This window comes from Berghia stephanieae, chromosome 3 (assembly GCF_034508935.2).
Source record: "Berghia stephanieae isolate SIO BIC M18660-M18661 chromosome 3, UCSD_Bste_1.3, whole genome shotgun sequence".
NCBI lineage: Eukaryota > Metazoa > Mollusca > Gastropoda > Nudibranchia > Aeolidiidae > Berghia > Berghia stephanieae.
This window is the reverse complement of record NC_088362.1, coordinates 96,735,546-96,756,679: the sequence shown is the minus strand read 5'-3', so window position 1 is coordinate 96,756,679 and position 21,134 is coordinate 96,735,546. Positions and strand designations below refer to the sequence as shown.

Here is a 21,134-nt window from a genome sequence, read left to right as displayed (position 1 = left end):
CCCACATTGGGAGGTCAGGAACCCCGCCCAGGTGGTAGGGACTGGGTGAGTAATAGCGCTGGTGGTAGGGACTCAGTGAGTAAAAGCGCTGGTAGGAATTCAGTGGTGTCACTGATTTTATGACATTAGAATATAAAGAAATTTACAACTACAATCAGACTAATGATTTTACAAAAGGTCCCCACAAAAAACTATATCTTTAAATTATTAAACAAGTCTGTTGATTAAATTAAATTATAATTTTATTTTAAAAGATCAAGAAAATGTCAAAATAAAAATGAAAGTTTTGACAACCAAAATGTACCTATTCCGTAACATATAAAGACACACAAACAAATCTTGTCTTCTTGCTCCTCTGTAATCTTGACACAGCATTGCTCTGATATTTCGTGAAGATGTGTAGCATGAACACTACTTCACTCTATACCGATCACGACCCAACAAGTATTGAGAACCATGCTTCTCAAATTTGTTTTACATACAGGACTTTGCACTATCCTTTTGAATCTGGATAGAGACTTGACCGACTCAATTGTTAACGGGCACCTTTTTACTGTCACACTCTTTTATTGGGATGTGATATTACGACTTATAATGTCCCTTTTTATTTCGTCACTGACCGACCACCTTTGAAATTTTGATATTCTACAACACAGTGTTTGGTCTCCTGTGTTATATTTGTTTTATTCTGTACCGACCTGTATAACACAGTTTCGGCCTTCTCTGTTTATATTTTTATTGGGACATATAGTAACAGATTTGCCTTCTCTGTACTATGAATTGGTCACCCGTTCACGGACTGACACAGTACAGTAGCCTGCACTATGCCTTGCTATCTTCCGGCCCCAAACGTACTTCACACAATCAACCCTGCATTATGTGAAGGATAGCTAGTGACGTTTGGCGACTGAGAGACGTTGTCATCACAAGATAGCATAGCAACAGGTTTGAAAAATACCAACTTGTGGTTGCCTAAAGCTAATATCCCATTGAGACTTAAGCTCGTTCTACAGTAACGTGACAGCCCCCACCCACGTTAAAAATTTACTTTTTTGGTGGTTTATTACATGAAAATAAATTTTACAAATGGACAATGAGTAAAGGTATTAAGGGAATTCTGTATGAAATTTCCTGTGTAGAGTCACATTTGAAAAATTTCGCAGTCTAATTGTCTCTGTCGTGTCAAGGGCATCTTTATGGTCGCATGTCTCTGTTATCTGGAGTCCCTGTCTGGTCAGTCTGTGAGTCCATAACGTCTTTGGTCTCTCTGTCTGGTCAGTTTGTGTGTCCATAACGTCTGTGGTCTCTGTCTGGTCAGTCGGTGTGTCCATAACTTCTGTGGTCTCTGTCTGGGCAGAGTGTGTATTTATAATGTCTGTGGTCTCTGGTCAGTACGTGCATTTACAATGTCTGGTGTCTCTGAAAAGTCAGAAAGAGGGTTAGAATGGGGATTTGTCTGTATTAAGTCAGTCATGTCAACAATGTCAAAGTCTTTATCTTCAGAGACAAGAGTCAAAAATTGTTCCAACTGGGAGATTCTTTGCAGAAACTGATGTTCTACCATAACTTGAAATAAGCTATTGATCCTGTTTGTCACTGAAGATACAATTCGATACAGTCCTTCCTGTGTATTTGTCACACGTCATACTGGTACAATGTCAGTTTCAGGTTGGTCATGGATTTCCAGTCTTTCGCCCGCCATGACCGTCATCATCTATGCACATAATATTCACAAGTGGATACAAATATCGATTTACTTTGTATGTTGCATCCATAACAAACACATCACAAAAAACACTCAAATCACGCCTCATTCTTCCCGTTACTTAAAACAAATACTCAAAACCAACATCCTCATTCACACTGAACTTTGTTACACCTCCTTCCTCCTCTATCTCTCTCAGTAATTCCTGTACCGTCTCACCGTCCGTCCTGTCAATATCAGTCTTGAACAATCTCCGCTGCAAATCTTCGACATCTTTAGGCAATACATTTTATCCTTGGCTTGATTGAATGTATTGCCTAAGTTGGGTTGTGGACACCTTTGTTTTAGCCATAGCCTTCACTGTCTCATTCACGAGGGGCAGGCGATTCTCCGGATAAAGTGAGGATGGCTAAATGTAAAAAGAAAAAAGATTAAAAGTACAAAATTGTATGCAATAGCATTCAATTCAGACCTGCCAGCTAACAAAACAATAAAAAGCATTTTATTTTTTATTGACAATTTAAAGACAAAAATCTGCATATAAACCCATAATGCACGAGTTGTGTTTGTCACTCTAAAATACTTGAATGAACTAAAATGCAACAGGCGCTCATCAAATTCAAGGGTTAAATGAATGACTGCAGAATTCCCAACAAACGTCGCTTCATTGTCTTTGTAACATTTTCATGGCATACAAAAACGCAATAGAGTGGTCACCATTTATAATTAGTCCTCAGAAATCAAGCACTTATAACTGCATCGTACTCATAGTCAAAGTCAAATTTTATTTTGAAAAGTCTATGGACAACCATCAAATCTTAAAATTCCTTATCTGGACCAAAAAAAAAAACAAAGACAAAAAAAAAAAAAGACCCAAAAAAATACCACCACCTAGATCTGCTTATATTGTCTTACAGGACTTAATAGCGCTTACAACACTATAAAAAGGATGATGATATGGTGACTGATTCAATAAATAGGGAACAGTAGATTTCACGAGCACCTCAAAGATGTACCAATTTTGACATTACCTCAAAGTCTCACCGAGACACAAGCAAAGGATCCTGCTAAAACATTTACATAATGCAATAATATTCAAAACATATAACAGTACATAACAGAGAGATGATTTACAGTTAAAAAATCATCTCAAGAAGAAAGGTACTGTATTTGACTGTCTGCCTCCCAACTAAAGACCCCCGCAAGGACCAGGAAAAAAATGAGCAATCTTAATCCATAACAAAGACAGGGAGCAACATGGAAAGGGAAAACAAATATAAGGGATAGAAAAATGTGAACTCTCTGCCCAGAACCCTTCCAAGAATTTTTTTTTAATAGAAAAAAATACAAATTCTGGAACAGTCAATTTTGTCACAAGCTGGTCATCATCTCTCCATCTCAGTGCGCCACCTTGAATGTATCGTAATAAAATATGAGTGGAATGGCTGTTATTCTTTAAACATTTGGTCCTGGTGTCAACAGTGCATTTACCTAACTAATCTATTACTATATATTACACTCAATAGTGGGAGGGGGGAGGGACAATTAAGTACTGAAAATATAAAGTAACAAGAAAAGAAAAAATAATACATATTTATAAAAAAAATTGAGTCTAATTGCGACTAAAATAGAATTTGCAATTAATTGCTGTCAAGTGTAAAATTTTCGGCAGCGAAAAACTGCAGGGACAAAATGTCGATGGAAAATAAGTATAAAATGAATGAGTCTTACCAATTTATCGCATGGGTGATTTTCATGGTTGTGATTAGCCCCTGTAACCCTCAGAAGCCAGTATTAATTTCAGAGTCCTGCATGGTAAGAAAAACTTTTTATTACAAAATAATAAAATTATCCACAACATAGTATGATAAAATATTAATAGCGTTGTCACTTGCATACCTCAATTGTGAAGGATTTCAACATGCAGATTATAGAGCAATTGAAAATAAATCTTAATAAGACATTCAATAATAATACTAATCCAGCGCAATCAGATTTTTTGAACAAATCAAGTCTTTCACTTTTTAAAACTGTTCTGGTAATAGTTGAACTATTGTCTTGCTGCATTACATCGTGCAGCCCGCCCACTGAAGACTGTAAATGAGCTGCAGATAGGCACACATTGCCTCTTCCTCTGGATGTTTTAAAATTCAGAATCAGTTTGATTGCTTTATTAAAATTGTCTTGGCAATCAAGATAGAAAAGCTGATGGTGATAATTTACTTCCGAGTTATGCTGAAATATTATAACCTTGTGCATATAATATTTTCATTTTTTTTTAAATATGTAAAAGTAAAAAAACACCTCCTGCCCCCGTCCAAAAACAACCTCCTACCTCTGGTTAGGGCGAACTCCTTTGCTTGAAGTCAATTGCTTTTTGCCCTGCTTGCATTCATAGACACAAAAGTCATAAATTAGCCAACTTTCCTCAGGGTGATATGATGGAAGCTGAAAAACACGGAATAATATAAAAGATCATAACATAAACACCTAAATATTAAGTTAAAAATTGCAATATTTTCTCCAACTGAGACAAAGGTGTTACAGTTCAGTACGTTAGAAGAATAAGAAAGTAAGTCGAGAGTTTTCTCGAAGAACTTAAATTTGTGACGTGGTACTCAAATCAGGGACTAGGTCAAAAGCTGAATGGCACAAATGGAAAGCCAAAGGCATGTTGTTTTCAATATTTAAAGTCAATAAAAATTCAAATTCTGTGCATTCTAATATTAGGCAAACAACTACAGACCACACTAAATTGAATTGTATTAAGTAAAAGGATCTTGTCACATTCAATCAAGCTGTCATTTGAGAAAAATTACTTCATTATAAATTGAAGTTCAGATCGCATGTTTGAAGCCGTATTAGGAAAATTCATGTATCTGTGTATAAGCCAAGTTTCATCAAAATCACAGTGGCAACGAGTGTCTAATATTTGCCACCAGATACACTCGTAAAATTTGAGTGTAGGCCTATTTAGCAAAATCATATATTAGGAATGGTTTATACTACATCATTAAGTAGCGCATGCCCGTCATCATCCTGCATCTTTTATATATATATATATATATATATTAAAAAAAGAAATGAGCTTTCATAAGCCGCAATATCCACCAAACATGCTCAAAGCACTTTACAAAGGATCCATGACTAGCAGCAACACGTAACAAGTAGAACGTTAGGCGATGTTTTTCTTCTGACAGACAACGCTCTTAGCGGATAGGAAATCATACACATGAGTACAGTGAGAGAATGTGAGTCCTTGATGAGGCTCGACCCCAGGACCTTCCAATCCGGAAGTGAGTGCCACACAGCCGCATATATCTTGGCTGTTCTTGAGAATTTGCCAAACACCTACAAACTAATTAGTAAAAAGAGGGGAGATGGGCAGAAATAGACAGACAGATACACACTCAGAGAGAGAGAGAGAATAATATCAGTTGTCTGTGGTGTCAGTCCGTTTAGGAGCGAGGTGGCGGAAGAAGTAGTCTAGCATTAGTACTTGGGTAGTAGTAGTAAGTAGTAAATAGGGGAGGTCTTCTGCACGTTCCTTGAGCTAAGGAAAGTATTCCTTCAACTAACCTTAAAATAAAAAATAAAACATTGTACATTTCCAACACTTGGACCTGCACTATGACCTATAACTAAAACTAACAGACAAAAAAAAAACCCCGCTAAGACTCCTCTCCAGTACCTTTCAATATTTCAAATTGAATTATAATGGCTGCGGAAAACTAAAACAATGGTCATATAAGGAAATTTACAAATCAATCAAGTTGTTCTACAGGTTTTAAAATGAAAATATGAAGTAACAAGATATCACTCTAACATAGTGACACCTAACTAACACTAGACATCACACCAGCAGCAATGCTGAGCGGAGTAATTTTACTTTTTTCACTAGCAACCAAGTTGCCACATTGGATTTTCTTTCTTTACTTTTTTTTTAGTGTTCTGCTAATGTGCAATCTACATTTAAAATAAAAAGTGGCATCTTTCATTTCTTCTAATTCTTAACAGACACGATTATGTCCACTTCACATCTCAACAACAGGGACAATTTTTTTCACTTCTTGAGGCAGTTTTTTCTTACTTCTTTTAAATTTCATTTTTTTAAAGCTTCTTTATTGATTTGATTATAAGTTCTATTGTTCTTCTTTTATTATAATTTCATTGTCAATATCATTTTCATCCGTCATCAGCATACTTTTACAGTACTTTTACCATATTATTCTTACGCTCTTACAGTTACAGTACAGCAGAGCGATACCTAACGCAGGCCTTTAAAGTGCTACTAAATTTGAAAAATTAAAATAAAACGTTTGACAAAAGATCCACAGTTCAAAAGCTAAAACAATTATAAAGTGAAACTACCTCGAGACTCGGGGAACATCGGGGGTAAAGTCTCCCGCCCATACTGGGCACTGGGGGACTGGAAGTCTAGAGAGCTGCGCCGGTGGAACCCGTAATTTAGTTTCTTAAACGGTTCCGATCATTCAGGAGAGGAGTAGTACCTATCTAGTTGTAGTTATTAGTAGAAGAAGAAGAAGAAGAAGAAGGAGCATGTTCAGGTTCAAGTTCAACCCTCTTCTTTAACTTCTTAGTAGGCACTTGCAAGAATTTTTCAAAATAGTGGCTATGGGTATTAATTTAGCGTAGAAAAATAAAGGGGAGTGAAACATTAACTAGAGTGAAAAATTATCGCTCTGTCTCAACTGGTTAAAAAGTTATGACCGTTTATGTGGTGGAAAATCTCTAATTAATAGGAAAAAATGTGACAAAAGCACAGCATCCCAATGGATAATCACGTATAATTCAGAAACAGCTTCAGATACAACTTTCAAATTTTTACATGTGGTAAATCAACATCTCTGTAATACATTGCAAACAGAAAATGAATTATTTTGAGAAAGAAAAGTATAGTTTAGAGCTGAGACAGCTGAAATCAAGGAAAAATAGATCACGACATGCAAATGAATGGCCGATTGGAATTTTGGAAAAGTCAATAATAAAATATTTATTCACATGAAGATAGACCAAATACACCACTGAATCGGCGTCATTTAGTTGTTCACTTTGAACTTTTCAAAATGAAAATAGACCTCATGCAAGCAAAGATATGAACTGACAAATGTTTGAGGTGGTGTACTCTTCTTAGTTGATAGAGTTAGAGTGAGAATGACGAGAAATGAGTTGCCACTTAATTAAGGAAAAAAATTGTCGTATCTAGTTTACTTACCTTCTTTGTTGACTTTTTAATAAAAAGTACATTATTCTCATTTTCGAATGTTTTCAAATTGGAGAAAAGATGAGAATGTCTCGTTTACCGAGAGGGCCATTTTTTTTGCTTCACACTTCTCAAAGACAGACCGCGAAAAGTGGAGGCTGGGGTCGGCTGGTCCTTGAAAGCTCACAAATGCAACTTTAAACGCATAAGAGTGCTGGGAGTAGGTAGCTACAAATAGGTAAAGGAGCGGTGGTTTGCAACTTTAAACACATAAGAGTTCTGGGAGTACAAATAGTGAAAAGCGGTAGTTTTCGCTATTTGTAGTGGTAGTACAAATAAAAAATTTTTTATTCTCACCTGCCAGGCGGAGTTGTCGTACCAATAAGGTCGCAGGTTCAAACCCCACCACCGCCGCGAAAATTTTTTTTATTCTCTATTGTCTTCTGGCACTTTTCTACTCACTTCATATCTTGTTGTTACCAACATAAGTGCCTGCTCCACTCACTTTTCTGAATTAAAAATTCACCCCATACACCGGAGCATACTCAATGTCTCAATCGTTTCTATGTTATATGTTTGTGATGAGAATATTGGCTATTAAGCTTAACTGCTGGTCAAAATTACTTCGCGATGGTGGTGAACGAATCGGCGATCTCAAGAAGTGGGTGAGAGAGGGATCTAGAAATGACTTTGGGTTTGAAACGAATATTTTTGTGTTCGTGGATAGCTCACACGGTAGAGCCACGCTCTCACCTGCCAGGCGGAGTTGTCGTACCAATAAGGTCGCAGGTTCAAACCCCACCACCGCCGCGAAAAATTTTTTAATTCTCTATTGTCTTCTGGCACTTTTCTACTCACTTCATATCTTGTTGTTACCAACATAAGTGCCTGCTCCACTCACTTTTCTGAATTAAAAATTCACCCCATACACCGGAGCATACTCAATGTCTCAATCGTTTCTATGTTATATGTTTGTGATGAGAATATTGGCTATTAAGCTTAACTGCTGGTCAAAATTACTTCGCGATGGTGGTGAACGAATCGGCAATCTCAAGAAGTGGGTGAGAGAGGGATCTAGAAATGACTTTGGGTTTGAAACGAATATTTTTGTGTTCGTGGATAGCTCACACGGTAGAGCCACGCTCTCACCTGCCAGGCGGAGTTGTCGTACCAATAAGGTCGCAGGTTCAAACCCCACCACCGCCGCGAAAAATTTTTTTATTCTCTATTGTCTTCTGGCACTTTTCTACTCACTTCATATCTTGTTGTTACCAACATAAGTGCCTGCTCCACTCACTTTTCTGAATTAAACATCAAAACAGTACTGAAACGGTGCTTCTTAAAATCTTTAATGACTTGTTATGTAATGCTGATGCTAACAATATCAATGTATTATGCCTTTTAGATCTTTCAGCTGCCTTTGACACCATTGACCATGACATTTTGTTAAGAAGACTAGAAAATACGTTCGGCATAAAAGGAATTGCCCTCAAATGGTTTACATCATATTTACAGGATCGATGGCAGACTGTCATGGTAAATGGTGTTCAGTCAGAACAAGTTTTACTAAATTTTGGAGTGCCACAAGGCTCTGTTCTTGGCCCTGTCCTTTTTACTGTACATATGCAGCCCCTTTCTAGTGTGATATCCAGATTCAATCTGAGTTTTATGCAGATGATACGCAAATATATGATTCAGCACCCCTTAGTAATTTACAGTTCTTGATACAACGAATCACGAGCTGTTTTAATGAGATTAAATCTTGGATGTACCACAATAAGTTAAAATTAAATGATAGTAAAACTTGAGATTTTAATGTGTGGAAGGCCGAGTATCCTTAAACAGGCAAATAAATCACCTATTACTCTCGGAAATAGCACAATAGAATTTTCAAATAAAGCAAAAAACCTTGGCGTCATCATTGATAAAGATCTTTCCATGACAAGCCACGTGAATAACACCATACAATCTATGTACATAGAAATGAAAACAATAAGCAAAATTCGTAATTTAATACCGAAGCATATAACAGAACTTTTAATTAATTCCCTGGTTTTATCTAATTAGACTATTGTAACTCCCTTTGGGCGAATTTAGCTAAAGACAAAATTAGCAAACTTCAGGTTGCTCAAAATAACGCAGCCAGGCTCATTGTACGCAATAACAAAAAATACCAGTCAGCAACTCTTCTTCTCCGTGAGTTACATTGGCTTCCTGTTGAAAAAAGAGTTGCCTATAAGATTTGTACTGTTGTCTACAAATCCCTGAGCACGAACAGTCCCTCCTATATTAAAGACCTTCTAAACATATATGTCCCCAATAGAAACTTGAGGTCAAGCAATGACCAATCAATCCTTGTCAAACCTAAGCCATTGCGTAAAATAGGTGAACAGTCTTTTCAATTTTCGGACCTCCATTTTTGGAACTTTCTCCTGTCACACGTGAGATGCTCGGATTTGTTGACAATGTTCAAATCTCGCTTAAAGTTTTATCTTTTTACGTCATAATGTTGCAATATTATTTTCATATTTTGTTGTTTTAAATTGAATTCGTATCACGTTTCCTTCACACTTGTCTCACTGTAATATGTTTTGTTTTATATCACTGTAAAGCGCTTAGAGCCTGTGACAACGGGGTAAAGCGCTATATAAATGCCATTTATTATTATTATTATTATTATATATATACATTGTCGCCATAGATTTTCAACTTTGTGTTTATACATTTTCATGCATGCCACGTCTGTAAACGAATTTCCATTTTTTTTGGATGAATAAAGTATATCTTATCTTATCTTATCTTAGAAATGATGAATCAACTCACATCCATCTTGAGAATGAAAGCTTCGATGCGTCCTTCTACATAGTGGGGTGGCTTGGGAGACTGGACTATAACTCGAAGTCCTTGAACACCTTTTGCTCTCCTTACGCCACTGAATACAATGTATCCTGAATAATGACAAAATCAAATGTGGAATCAAATGAATATTATATACAAATGAATGAGGATGATCCCATCGTAGTTAAGCGACTATTTATTAAATGGTGTAGCGACTAATCTAAAAAAAAGAAAAAAAAAAAAGTAAAAAAATTGAGCTTTTATATAGGGCAATATCCACTAAATGTGCTCAAAGCGCTTTACAAGGGGTCCCTGGTCAACAGCAACATTTAATATGTAGGACGGGACATAACGCCTGTTAGGCGATATTACAATTTTTCAGACAAAGACAACGCTGTTAATGGCCAGGTACTCATTTTACACCTGAGTGCGGTGAGAGAATGTGAGCAAAGAGCCTTTTCCAAGACTCAACTATGCGCCGAGCGCGAGGATCGAACCCAGGACCGTCCGATCCGAAAGCGAGTGTCATACCACTAGACCACATAGCCGCTAATCCATTCATATCATTTGTCATACTGGCCAAACTCTGCAAAGTGTAAACGATAACAAATTTAAGGACAGTAGTACGAGTTCCTCCACTTCATAGATAAATCCTCTGTCCAAAATTCAATATCTAAAATCTTTGTAAGGATGACACACATTCTATGCGAATGCCTTTATATTCGAGCAAAAAAAAAAAGATGCAAAGATAAGAATATACATAATATAGAAAAATATAATCTTATTTCAGAGTTTTCAAGTTCAATATTGGAAGAACTAAAAAACAAACACAACAAAAAAAAACCCCAACAAAATACAAAACACACACATGTCAATGGCTGGTAAGTGGATAAATTCATTATATATTCTCTTCCCTCCCTTTTTTTGTTTTTCAAATAAAACCATTATATAGTTATAAATGAAATTCTGTCCTGTAAATTCAAATAAAAAAGAGAATATTAAGCCACCATTACAATCTTACCAAGTTGCTCTTGAGTCCTCAGAATGTTGAAACAAGGTTCACTAATGACCTGGAAATAATGAAAAGCAGAAACTTTTTTTATGTATGCTAGCAATCATTTAAAGCACATCACTTTTTTTGTATACTAGATAAAGATGGTGTCTATATGAGTGATGAGTGAGTGATATTTATTAAGGAGTTTCAGATATATACAATACAATACTGTTATGGAGACAGCTCGCACAGATATCCTGTCTTGTTACAAAAGCCAAGACTGTTGAACGTGGTAGGTAATGATTGTAAAACTCTAGCAAATTGTGTCTTTGGATACGACACACTTTACACATGTTACCCCACTCAGATGTAAATGATTACCTGGTTATAGGCAGTGATGGACACTATAAGAGTACTTGTACAAAAAGGATGTCTAACAGGTGATTTATACTGTATAAAATAGAATCTTGGTTCCATAAAGCCTGCTGGGAGAATAAATGAATCATTGGAAAGCACATTCAGTATCACACATTTCTGGACTTACTTGACAGAAGAGTTCAAGTAGCATATTATTCTCGGTAGTTTGTTGGCCACACTGGTAATAGACCTCAATGCCAGAGCTGTCATGGATGCGATTGGATTGCTTGTGGACAAAGTAACAACCTGGGTAAGAACATTTTTACAACATTTAATTGTAACTGAACAAATCAAGAATACATTTCTTAACACATGTTATAATTGCAAGAAATTTCTATGTATTTAACCTCATTTCGCACTTTCGTCAAGAAATCCAAGATGGCGGCTCATTGATTTCTCAAGGATTTTGTGATCAGATTATTCGAAGTTAACAAATTTTTAGAGGAGAAATTCAGTGAAATTCTTAATATATTTTATCTGTGTGATATAAATTTATATTTTTAATCATTTTGAAGTGAAAATGTCAAAGAATAAGAATAAAAAAGTCAATGGAAAGACTTGTGAAACTGAGGTTGTAAACACCCAAAATGGCGGAAAAAACAAATCATCGAAAAATGTTACTATTGAAGTTGATGAGTGCAAAGTATGTCACCAAGAGTTCAGTGATCCAAACCATGAAATGATTATTTGTGACAGATGTGATTGCTATGTTTGCAGAGTTTGTAGTGAAATAACAATAGAACAATATGCCCTCTTGATAGATGATTCCTGCAAGTTTCACTGGTTTTGTGAGGAGTGCGAGCGACCAGCTATGTCAGCAGTCAAAAAAGATAAATTAATAGAACAGAAATGCAATGAAATCCTGGATGATTTTAAAAGGAATGTTCTAGAAGATTTGAAGTCCCAAATTTTAAATCTCAGGGAAGAAATTGATACTTTGAAAAGAGATAAGAGTGTCCCACGAAACCCAACAGCAAATGCCCAACAAAGTTATGCAGAAGAGGTTAGAAAAGACTTAGCTAGCCAAGTGACAGCAGAGAGTGCAAAGGAACTAGCAGAAAGAGATAGGAGGAAGAATAATATTGTCTTTTTCGGTATCCCAGAGAGCAGTGCTGAGGAACTAGACCAGCGTATTAGAGATGATAAGACCTTTCTCATCTCGCTTTGTAAAGAAACTTTAGACACTGATGTTGACATATCAACCTGTAAGCGCCTACACTCCAAAGCCCCTGGTACAAGACCTCTTCTGATATCAATTAAGAATGAGGAGCAGGCTTCTGGAGTTCTGAGAAATGGTCGTAAACTCCGCCAATCAGAAATACATAAAAATATTTTTTAAAAAAAGGATTACACCCCTTTAGAAAGGGAAGAGATGAGGAAATTGGTAGAGATGAGAGACAAAAAAAGGGAAGAGACAATACAGAAAGGGGGAGAGGAGAAGTGGACAATATGGAGGGGGAAAGTTGTAGATTCCAATCGAAGACATGGCAGGCCAGCAGACAGAAAGAGAGAGGAGGAGGAAAGAAAATAACCAACGATTTTAGTTCTAATGTACAGAATGTTTTTAACCCCCATCAGACGGACAGTTTTAAGTGCTTGTACAAAAAATTAGACCGTCATCGTACAGACATTTTAAAGTGCTTTTATACAAATTCAGATTCTTTTATCAACAAGAGAGATGAACTTTTATTAACGATTGATGCTGAGAGTGTTGATGTTATAAGTATAACTGAAGTGTTACCTAAAAATCAGCAAAGAGGTAAAATCGAGCCGGTAGAACTTCAGATTCCAGGCTTTGATTGTTTTCACAATATTCAGGATAAAAGTTGTCATCGTGGTGTAGCCATATGGGTTCGTTCAAAGCTAAATGCTCAACCAGTCAAGTTGTCAGACAACTTGTCATCATCCAAAGAATCCGTTTGGTGTGAAATAACACTTAGAGACAATGATAGGATGTTAGTTGGCTCGGTTTATCGTTCACCGAATAGCTCTTTTGAAAACAATGATAAGATTAATGAACTTTTAGTTAAAATGACAGAAGGCAAATCACATGTTCTAGTTACGGGAGATTTTAACTTTTCTGAAGTAGACTGGGCAAACGAGTTATCCCCCAAGGACTCAAATCACTCTGCTTCTAAATTCATGGAAGCTGTCAGGGATTCATTCTTAACACAGCACGTTAAGCAACCAACTCACTACCGTTCAGAGCAAACCCCAAATATTTTGGACCTGGTTTTTACAAATGAACATTCAATGATTGACTCAATAAGACATGAGGCTCCACTAGGCAAGAGTCACCACCAGGTTTTATATTTTGACTTTAGATGTTACACAAAGAAATGTTACTCGAACGAACCCCGCTACTGTTTCGATAAAGGCGACTACAAACAGCTTTCTGAATTAGTCTCAGCTGCAGACCTAACACAAAAAATAATAAACCTGTCTGTACTCGATGCATGGACTATTATCAAATCTGAAGTTATGTCTGCAGTGGACATCAGCGTACCAAAAGTTAAAAGTAGTTCAGACAGAACTTCACCTCGGTGGATCAATCCTACAGTCTTGGCAAAACTCAAGAAAAAGAAGCAAGCTTACAAAAAGTACTTAGAAACTAGAGAGGGTGCAGACTATATTAATTACACGAGGGCCAGAAATCAAGCCAAAAGCTCATGCAGAATTGCTGTAAAGGACTATGAGAGATCTATTTCTCGTATGGCTAAAGTGAACCCGAAAAAGTTTTTTGCATATGCTAGAACAAAAACGAAGACTAAAGACGGTATTGCGGATTTGTATGATGATCATAAGACAGCCTCATCTAACATTGACAAAGCCAATATTCTTAACAAGTTCTTTAGCAGTGTATTCACCAACGAGGATCTTACTAATATACCTACATGTGAAAGAAAAAGTGTAAACAACATACTATCAGATATAGAATTCGACAAAGACACTGTAAAGAAGAAACTAGACAAACTCAATATGAACAAGTCCCCAGGACCTGACATGTTCCACCCCCGCGTATTATGTCAGTTGTCAGAAGAACTCTCCGAACCATTCACTTGACTCAGGAACTCTTCCACCCGATTGGAAAGAAGCACAAGTTACACCGTTATTCAAGAAAGGAGACAAGAGTAATCCGGGCAATTATCGACCAGTTAGCCTCACCTCAGTGGTTTGCAAAATAATGGAGAGCATTATTAGAGACTATGTCATAACTCACCTAAAGAACAACAAGTTACTGTCTGAATGCCAACATGGCTTTGTTTCTGGCAGGTCATGTTCAACTAACCTCCTAAAGACTTTAAATGATTGGACAGAGTTTCTCGACCAAGGATCTTCGGTTGACGCAATCTACTTAGATTTTGCTAAAGCTTTTGATTCTGTTCCCCATCAAAGACTCTTAAACAAACTGGAAGCTCATGGTGTTCAAGGAAATACTCTAAGCTGGATTAAGCATTTTCTAGTAGGCAGGAAACAGAGAGTTAGCGTGCAAGGCACAGTGTCAAATTGGACAGAAGTTCTTAGTGGAGTGCCACAAGGCAGCGTCTTAGGTCCAACTCTTTTCGTAATCTTCATTAATGATTTACCAAGTATTTTATCTAGCTCATGTTCAATGTATGCCGATGATACTAAAGTATACAGAAAGGTAAACAATCTAGAAAATAGAGACAGTCTTCAGTTAGATATTGACAATCTAGTCAACTGGGCAGACGATTGGCAACTGAAGTTCAACGCTGGAAAATGCACAGTGCTACATCTTGGAACGAAAAACAAAATCTTTCACTACGATATGAGACAGCATCACTGTAGCGACAGAACAGCTCTGAATAAGTCAAAACTTGAGAAAGATTTGGGAGTACATGTTGATACTAAATTAAAATTCTCAAAGCATATAGAAACACAAGTTAATAAGGCAAACAGAATCCTTGGACTCATCAGAAGATCTTTTACCTATTTAGATGCAACAACTATGAAAATACTATTTACTGCATTAGTCAGACCCCATCTCGAGTTCAGCAACTCAGTATGGTCACCACAATTTGAGAAAGATAAGAAACTTATTGAAGGCGTGCTTCGCAGAGCAACAAAAGTAATTCCTGGGTTGAAAGATAAGCAATATGAGGATAGACTGAAACGTATTGAAATTCCAAGCATGACATACAGACGAGTACGAGGTGATATGATTGAAACATACAAGTTTACACACAGTTTGTATCAAGTCGAGAGTAAACTTTTCGTGTTTGCAAACAATGGAACCAGAGGTCATAATTACAAGCTGCATAAACCAAGGTGTAACACATCGCTTAGGCAACACTACTTTAATCAACGTGTGATCGACCGCTGGAACAGTCTCCCTGAAACGGTGACCAATGCTCCAAGTGTCAACGCCTTCAAAAATAGCTTAGATAGCCACTTAGCAGATTACATGTTTAGCATAGTTGAACCGCCCATTATAATAATAATAATAATAATAGATCTTTATTGTCCATAAATATGGCAATTTGTCATTTAGTTACACTTGTTATAATGTTAAACGATAACTAAGATTGAACAGATATTTCACTCCTACTTATTTTCTCTCTCTCTCTCTCTCTCTCTCTCTCTCTCTCTCTCTCTCTCTCTCTCTCTCTCTCTCTCTCTCTCTCTCTCTCTTTCTTTCTTTTACACGTGCGATATACACAACATAAACATATTCATTTCGTTTTCAATTTGTTACGATTGTGGCAATTCGACACCAAAAATTATCATCATTATCAATTGGTCAGTTAATCTTACATTAAATAAATTAATCAGTTAATCAGTCAACGAATCAATCCTTGGTTTTTCTGTACCATATGAAATATTCAAAATTTTTATTGCTGATGGAACGAACGTTGATTTATACTTGTTAGTTCTACATTTAATCTGACAAAACCTTCTCCCAGATGGTAAAAGACTAAATTCATGGTATAAAATATGTTTTTTATTGTTGGTAATTGAGAATGCTTTCCTTTCTATTGCTTTTCCATGAATTCTTTCTACTCCATCAAGAGGATGGTTTATTATTTTTGATGCCTCTTTGATAGATTTTGAAATTTTTGATTTATCTTTAAGTCGGCATCCTCCAAACCATATGGTGCAGCCAAACGCAATTACACTTTTAATCAATGAGTCATAAACTCTTAACATAGTTTTCTTCCTTACTTGAAATGTTCTCAATTTCCTTAGGATGTATAATCTTTGGGCAACTTTCTTAGAAATTATATTAATATGTTGAGAGAAATTGAGGGAACTATCAATGGTTATTCCTAAATATTTAAAATAGTCAACTATCTCAACATCATCTTTACCGATCGCCACACACTTTAAGTCGTTTTTATTTTTTACACCAAACACCTGTTCTTTCGTTTTTTCAACATTTAATTCAAGCTGATTTTGTTTACACCAATCGGTGAATATATTTATTTGTTTGAAATAATTCTTTTCGGTAACTTTATCTTTTAATAAGCCAAGAATAGCAGTATCATCTGCATATTTCACTATAAAACAATTTTCAAAGGATGGTCTGCAGTCGTTGGTGTATAAGATGTACAGGATTGGGGAACTCACACAGCCTTGGGGACATCCGTTCGACAACGTTCTTTTGTTGGAGATATGTTCACCCAATTTTACACATTGCGGTCTATGGGTCAGAAACTCTTTATACCATTTAATAAGGTAGTTTGGAATATCCATGCTGCACAACTTTTGAAGCAAAATATCTGTGTTCATGGCATTAAAAGCTGACGAAAAGTCGACAAACAGGATTCTGGCGTAATTCGAGGGCGTTTGGTCAAGGTGTTTCGAGATCAAATTTGTGGCGGTTAATAGTGCGTCTTCAACACTGAGATGTTGCTGGTATGCAAATTGGTACGGATCTAGCAATTTCAGGTCATAACATTTTTGTAGGAGCTCAGATTTTAAAATTTTTTCTAAACATTTCATTACAAGCGATGTAAGCGCCACTGGACGGAAGTCATTCAATACGGTCGGACAACGCTTTTTTGGAACTGGAACGACAATCGATGTTTTCCAAAGTACTGGCACTGATTGTTCATCGATTGACCTTTGAAAAAGTTTTGTATAAGGTATAGCCAGTTGTTGGTGACAGTTTTTCAAAATAGTTCCGGTAATGTTGTCTGGTCCTGGTGCTTTATGTTCTTTACATCTCCGGAAGAGGGAGCTTACGGTTTCTTCTTCAATATCTGGAGGTGGCTCATTGTCATTTGACAAACCGTTGTGAACAGGTGGGAGCCTGTCAAAACGACAGTAAAAATCATTTAATTTGTTGACATCAGTTTTCGTTTTTCCTTGTGGGAATGTTCGTTTCTTTTGGTCTACTCCTCCCATTTGTTTTATCATCTCCCATGCTTTCCTTGCGCAGCCCGATCTCATTAAGATCCCATCAAAGGGTTAGACGTATATACAGGTCAAAAGATCTGTTAGGGTTAGGGCCTTCAATTTATCAAAAAATTTATATATTATAGATACAGGTCAAAAGATCTGTTAGGGCTTTTTATTGACTTTTATCTCGATGAACTGAATGCCAAGATCAGCAAAGGCACAAAACGCCTAATACGCTGGAAAACTATACTATACTATACTTAAGTCTCGAGAAATCTCAATTCTAAAAAGGAGGAAATATATGAAGTTGGGTGCTATTATAGATCACTTTGATATCGACAGCTTAAAATATTTTATTGGAAACACAGATGTTACTGAGTTTATTGAACAATTCCTTGCAACTATATTTCAGTTTCAGTAACTTGACCCATAACCTTATCAATAGACGTTAAAAAACTTTTTAAAATTTTATATTTTTTCAGTAAAAAGATTTCTAAAAAGCTGATATAACCAGGTTTATAGAAGTTCACATGAGACTACAGCAAAGATAAATCTTTTCAAAATGTTTTAACTGTAACTTTTCTTAAACATTCAAATCCTTTCAATACCATCCCTTCTTTTTTAACTCTTTATATCTTCCTTTGAAGCCAAATTTCCTTCTCATTACAGAACTTGCAAATAGCAGTTAATTCTTGTGAATTAGGGTCAATACAACCAAAGCCTATCTAGATCTTTCTATATACTATTTACTATAGTATTATTTACTATAGTAAAACAAACATAATATTCCCCTTGCTATTCCATAGATAAGATGCTTATCTAAAGAAAAACAACTTTCCATAAGATCTTATAATAGACCAAACTACCTATGGACTACTGAGTGAATAGAGAGGAACTCTCCCACGTCTACACACCAAAGAAGTTGAACTCAATGTGCGTCCAGTACTTTATTTAGGTACAAGGGCTTCTTTTATTATAAATATAATTCATCCCCAAGCAGATATTTGTCTTTAAGGTCTATACCAAGGGAATAGTGGAATAAGTGAAGTGTTAGCCACAATGCAGCACTGAAAAGTAAGCTAAGACAATAAGACTTGCTCAAGGTCACACAGCACAGTGGGAGATCTTGGGTACAAAACAAACATCATTCTGCTATGCCTGGTTTGTGGTATGATTGTCATTAATTTTTTTTTACGGAGAAAGAGAGATGTGGTATTCTAATCAAGTACGAGTACTACTATACTATTATGAGTGTGCATAAAAATTGCCCAGCACTTTCTGAGTATCAACAAGCATCCATTTGCATTCCTTGTAACAAATACACCACATTGTTGTCCTCTTATTATAAGTTAGCAATGACTATGAAAAATGTTTTTTTTCTCTTTTTGAGGAAAAATTTGTCTAAAATCAAAGCCCTATCTCCACTGAGTAAAAATGTTTTTGAATTTTGAAAATCCATTCATAAATAAACAAGTTATGCAGTTTCAAAGGTGTCATTTATTTGGATGACCCGCAAAGAGGAAAAAAACGCGAAAATATGGGACGCTTTTTCGGCATTTTTTTTCGACCTTTGGTTGTATCTTGCGTCATAAGTGGATTAAAAGATTGAAACTTGAAGAGCAAATTAGGATGGTGTTTTGTAAAATACGGGAAAAGTACTCGTCATATTCATATGAAATTTTACAACCAAAAAGAAGAAATGTTCATGTATTACCTTGTCAGCGACAAAACCTCCACGCCCGGTAGTTTTAGAAATATTTTACTCCAAAGAGTAAAAATCTATTTTTAACGGTCTTCTGGTAATCGTACGAGTTTTGTCGCTTGACATAATCTAAAATTACCTTTTTTCTAACTGTGTGCCAACTTTCAGTCATATTCATCGATAAACAGCGTCGTAATTAATTTTTTAAAATAGCATATACGAAACGGCTTCGTCCCATATTTTGACGCGAATTCGGGCACTTCGTGAGCGAAAAAGAGGCCCAAAGATTTGTGCGGGATAGTCATTGCTATATAAGTACTAGAGTAATTTACCCATGAAGCCGTTTCTCATCCTTACCGTCTGGAAGCTGTACCTCCCTCAGTCTTCTGTGCTGGCTAGGCAGCAGACATTTGGTCTGACAGTTTGTCTCCAGCATCTTCTCAATCATGTCTATTAAAGCCAAACCTTGCTGTGGACAAAATGAAAACCGGATAGTTGATTCAACAGAGTGCATCTAAATAGGAGTAAATAACATACGCAGAACGCATGCAATTTGCTACTCACAACCAGCATCTCATAGAGTCAGAGAAGCATAATATATGCGTCAAACAATGTGACCAACTTTCTGCAGAGTAAAACAAGAAATGATATTGGGGAAAGAAAAAAAAAGTCAAAACAAGATAACATGCGCCAAACCAGCAACTGATAGGATGGTGTGATTTAGTTTATATGGAACATTATGATATTTATAACAGAAAAGTAGCAATATGAAAAATTGTCATATCCTTCAAAACACAAAGCCTTTCAGTCTACACTGAATATCATGACATTCATAACAGCAAGTAGCTTACTGTATCCTTCAAAACAATAGGCATTGCACTGTAACCTGAGCCATTGAAACATAGTTCAGGCATTTCTGTCAGTAATTTCATTTGAAATCGAATGATTGCTTGATAAACTTTCTATCCATTTAGCCCAGGAATACCCAGGTGACAGTGTTTGGTAAAAGGATATTAAAAAAATATATCAGTAATATTATTACACACACTGCTGGCTAGATACATGTCAACCACAAAACACATTAAATCTAAACATTTGTAAAAAAAAACCCCCAAAAAACCCCATTATAAACCATTTATTAATTTGAGAAAACCTTACCGATTTGGATATATTTCCATAGACAAGACCTTCAATGTATAGCTTGGATAGAAGATTGGACACAAATGCTTGCAAATTTTCCACTGTCACATCTAGACGGATTTAGAAGCAAGGCATATGTTCACTTTACTACTGCTCAAACAACAATATGTCTGGAAGTTATTGTTATTATCATCATTATTATCATTACTATTATCATCATCATCATCATTATTAGTGGTATCATTATTATTATTATTATTATCATCTTCATCGTTATTATTATTATTATTATCATTATTATTATTATTATTTATTATTATTATTATTATTATTATTATTATTATATATTTATTATTATTATTATTATTATTATTATATTATTACAACATTATTGTCTGCATCTGAAATTCTGAGATGACAATTAAGAGTGTGACCTTAAGGCTTAAACATAAATCATGAATGTCAACACAGCATCTTGCAGTAGACCAAAAATGTAATCTGTTGTCAAAAAAAGTCTAAAGAAGATGCAAGGGATAACACCAAAACATCAGATATCACTATGGGGTGCCGGATGAATTTTATAACAATTAACAAATTCATCGCTTGTGCGGCTATGTGAACTAGTGGTATGACATTCGCTTTCGGATCGGAAGGTCCTGGCTTTGAGCCTCGTGCTCGGTGCATAGTTGAGTCCTTGGAAAAGGCTCTTTATTCACATTCTCTCACTGTACTCAGGTGTAAAATGAGTACC

At 36.0% G+C, this 21,134-nt stretch overlaps 1 protein-coding gene and 1 long non-coding RNA gene across 2 annotated transcripts in view; both read right to left on the bottom strand.

Moving 5' to 3' along the window:
• Positions 1 to 21,134, bottom strand: part of LOC144968932 (insulin-degrading enzyme-like) — a 55,647-nt gene that overhangs the window by 13,464 nt on the left and 21,049 nt on the right. The window contains exons 20-24 of the mRNA XM_078907812.1: positions 20,402 to 20,493; positions 19,601 to 19,712; positions 11,306 to 11,424; positions 10,789 to 10,837; positions 9,753 to 9,877 (exon numbers count right to left, since the gene is read on the bottom strand). Of these exons, the coding sequence (XP_078763938.1) occupies positions 9,753 to 9,877; positions 10,789 to 10,837; positions 11,306 to 11,424; positions 19,601 to 19,712; positions 20,402 to 20,493 (497 nt within the window). The remainder of the gene's footprint in view (positions 1 to 9,752; positions 9,878 to 10,788; positions 10,838 to 11,305; positions 11,425 to 19,600; positions 19,713 to 20,401; positions 20,494 to 21,134) is intronic.
• Positions 1,976 to 7,083, bottom strand: LOC144968935 (uncharacterized). The gene is made up of 4 exons (XR_013644697.1): positions 6,942 to 7,083; positions 4,041 to 4,153; positions 3,437 to 3,513; positions 1,976 to 2,114 (listed from the first exon to the last, which is right to left on the bottom strand). It is a non-coding gene; the product is annotated as an uncharacterized LOC144968935 (long non-coding RNA).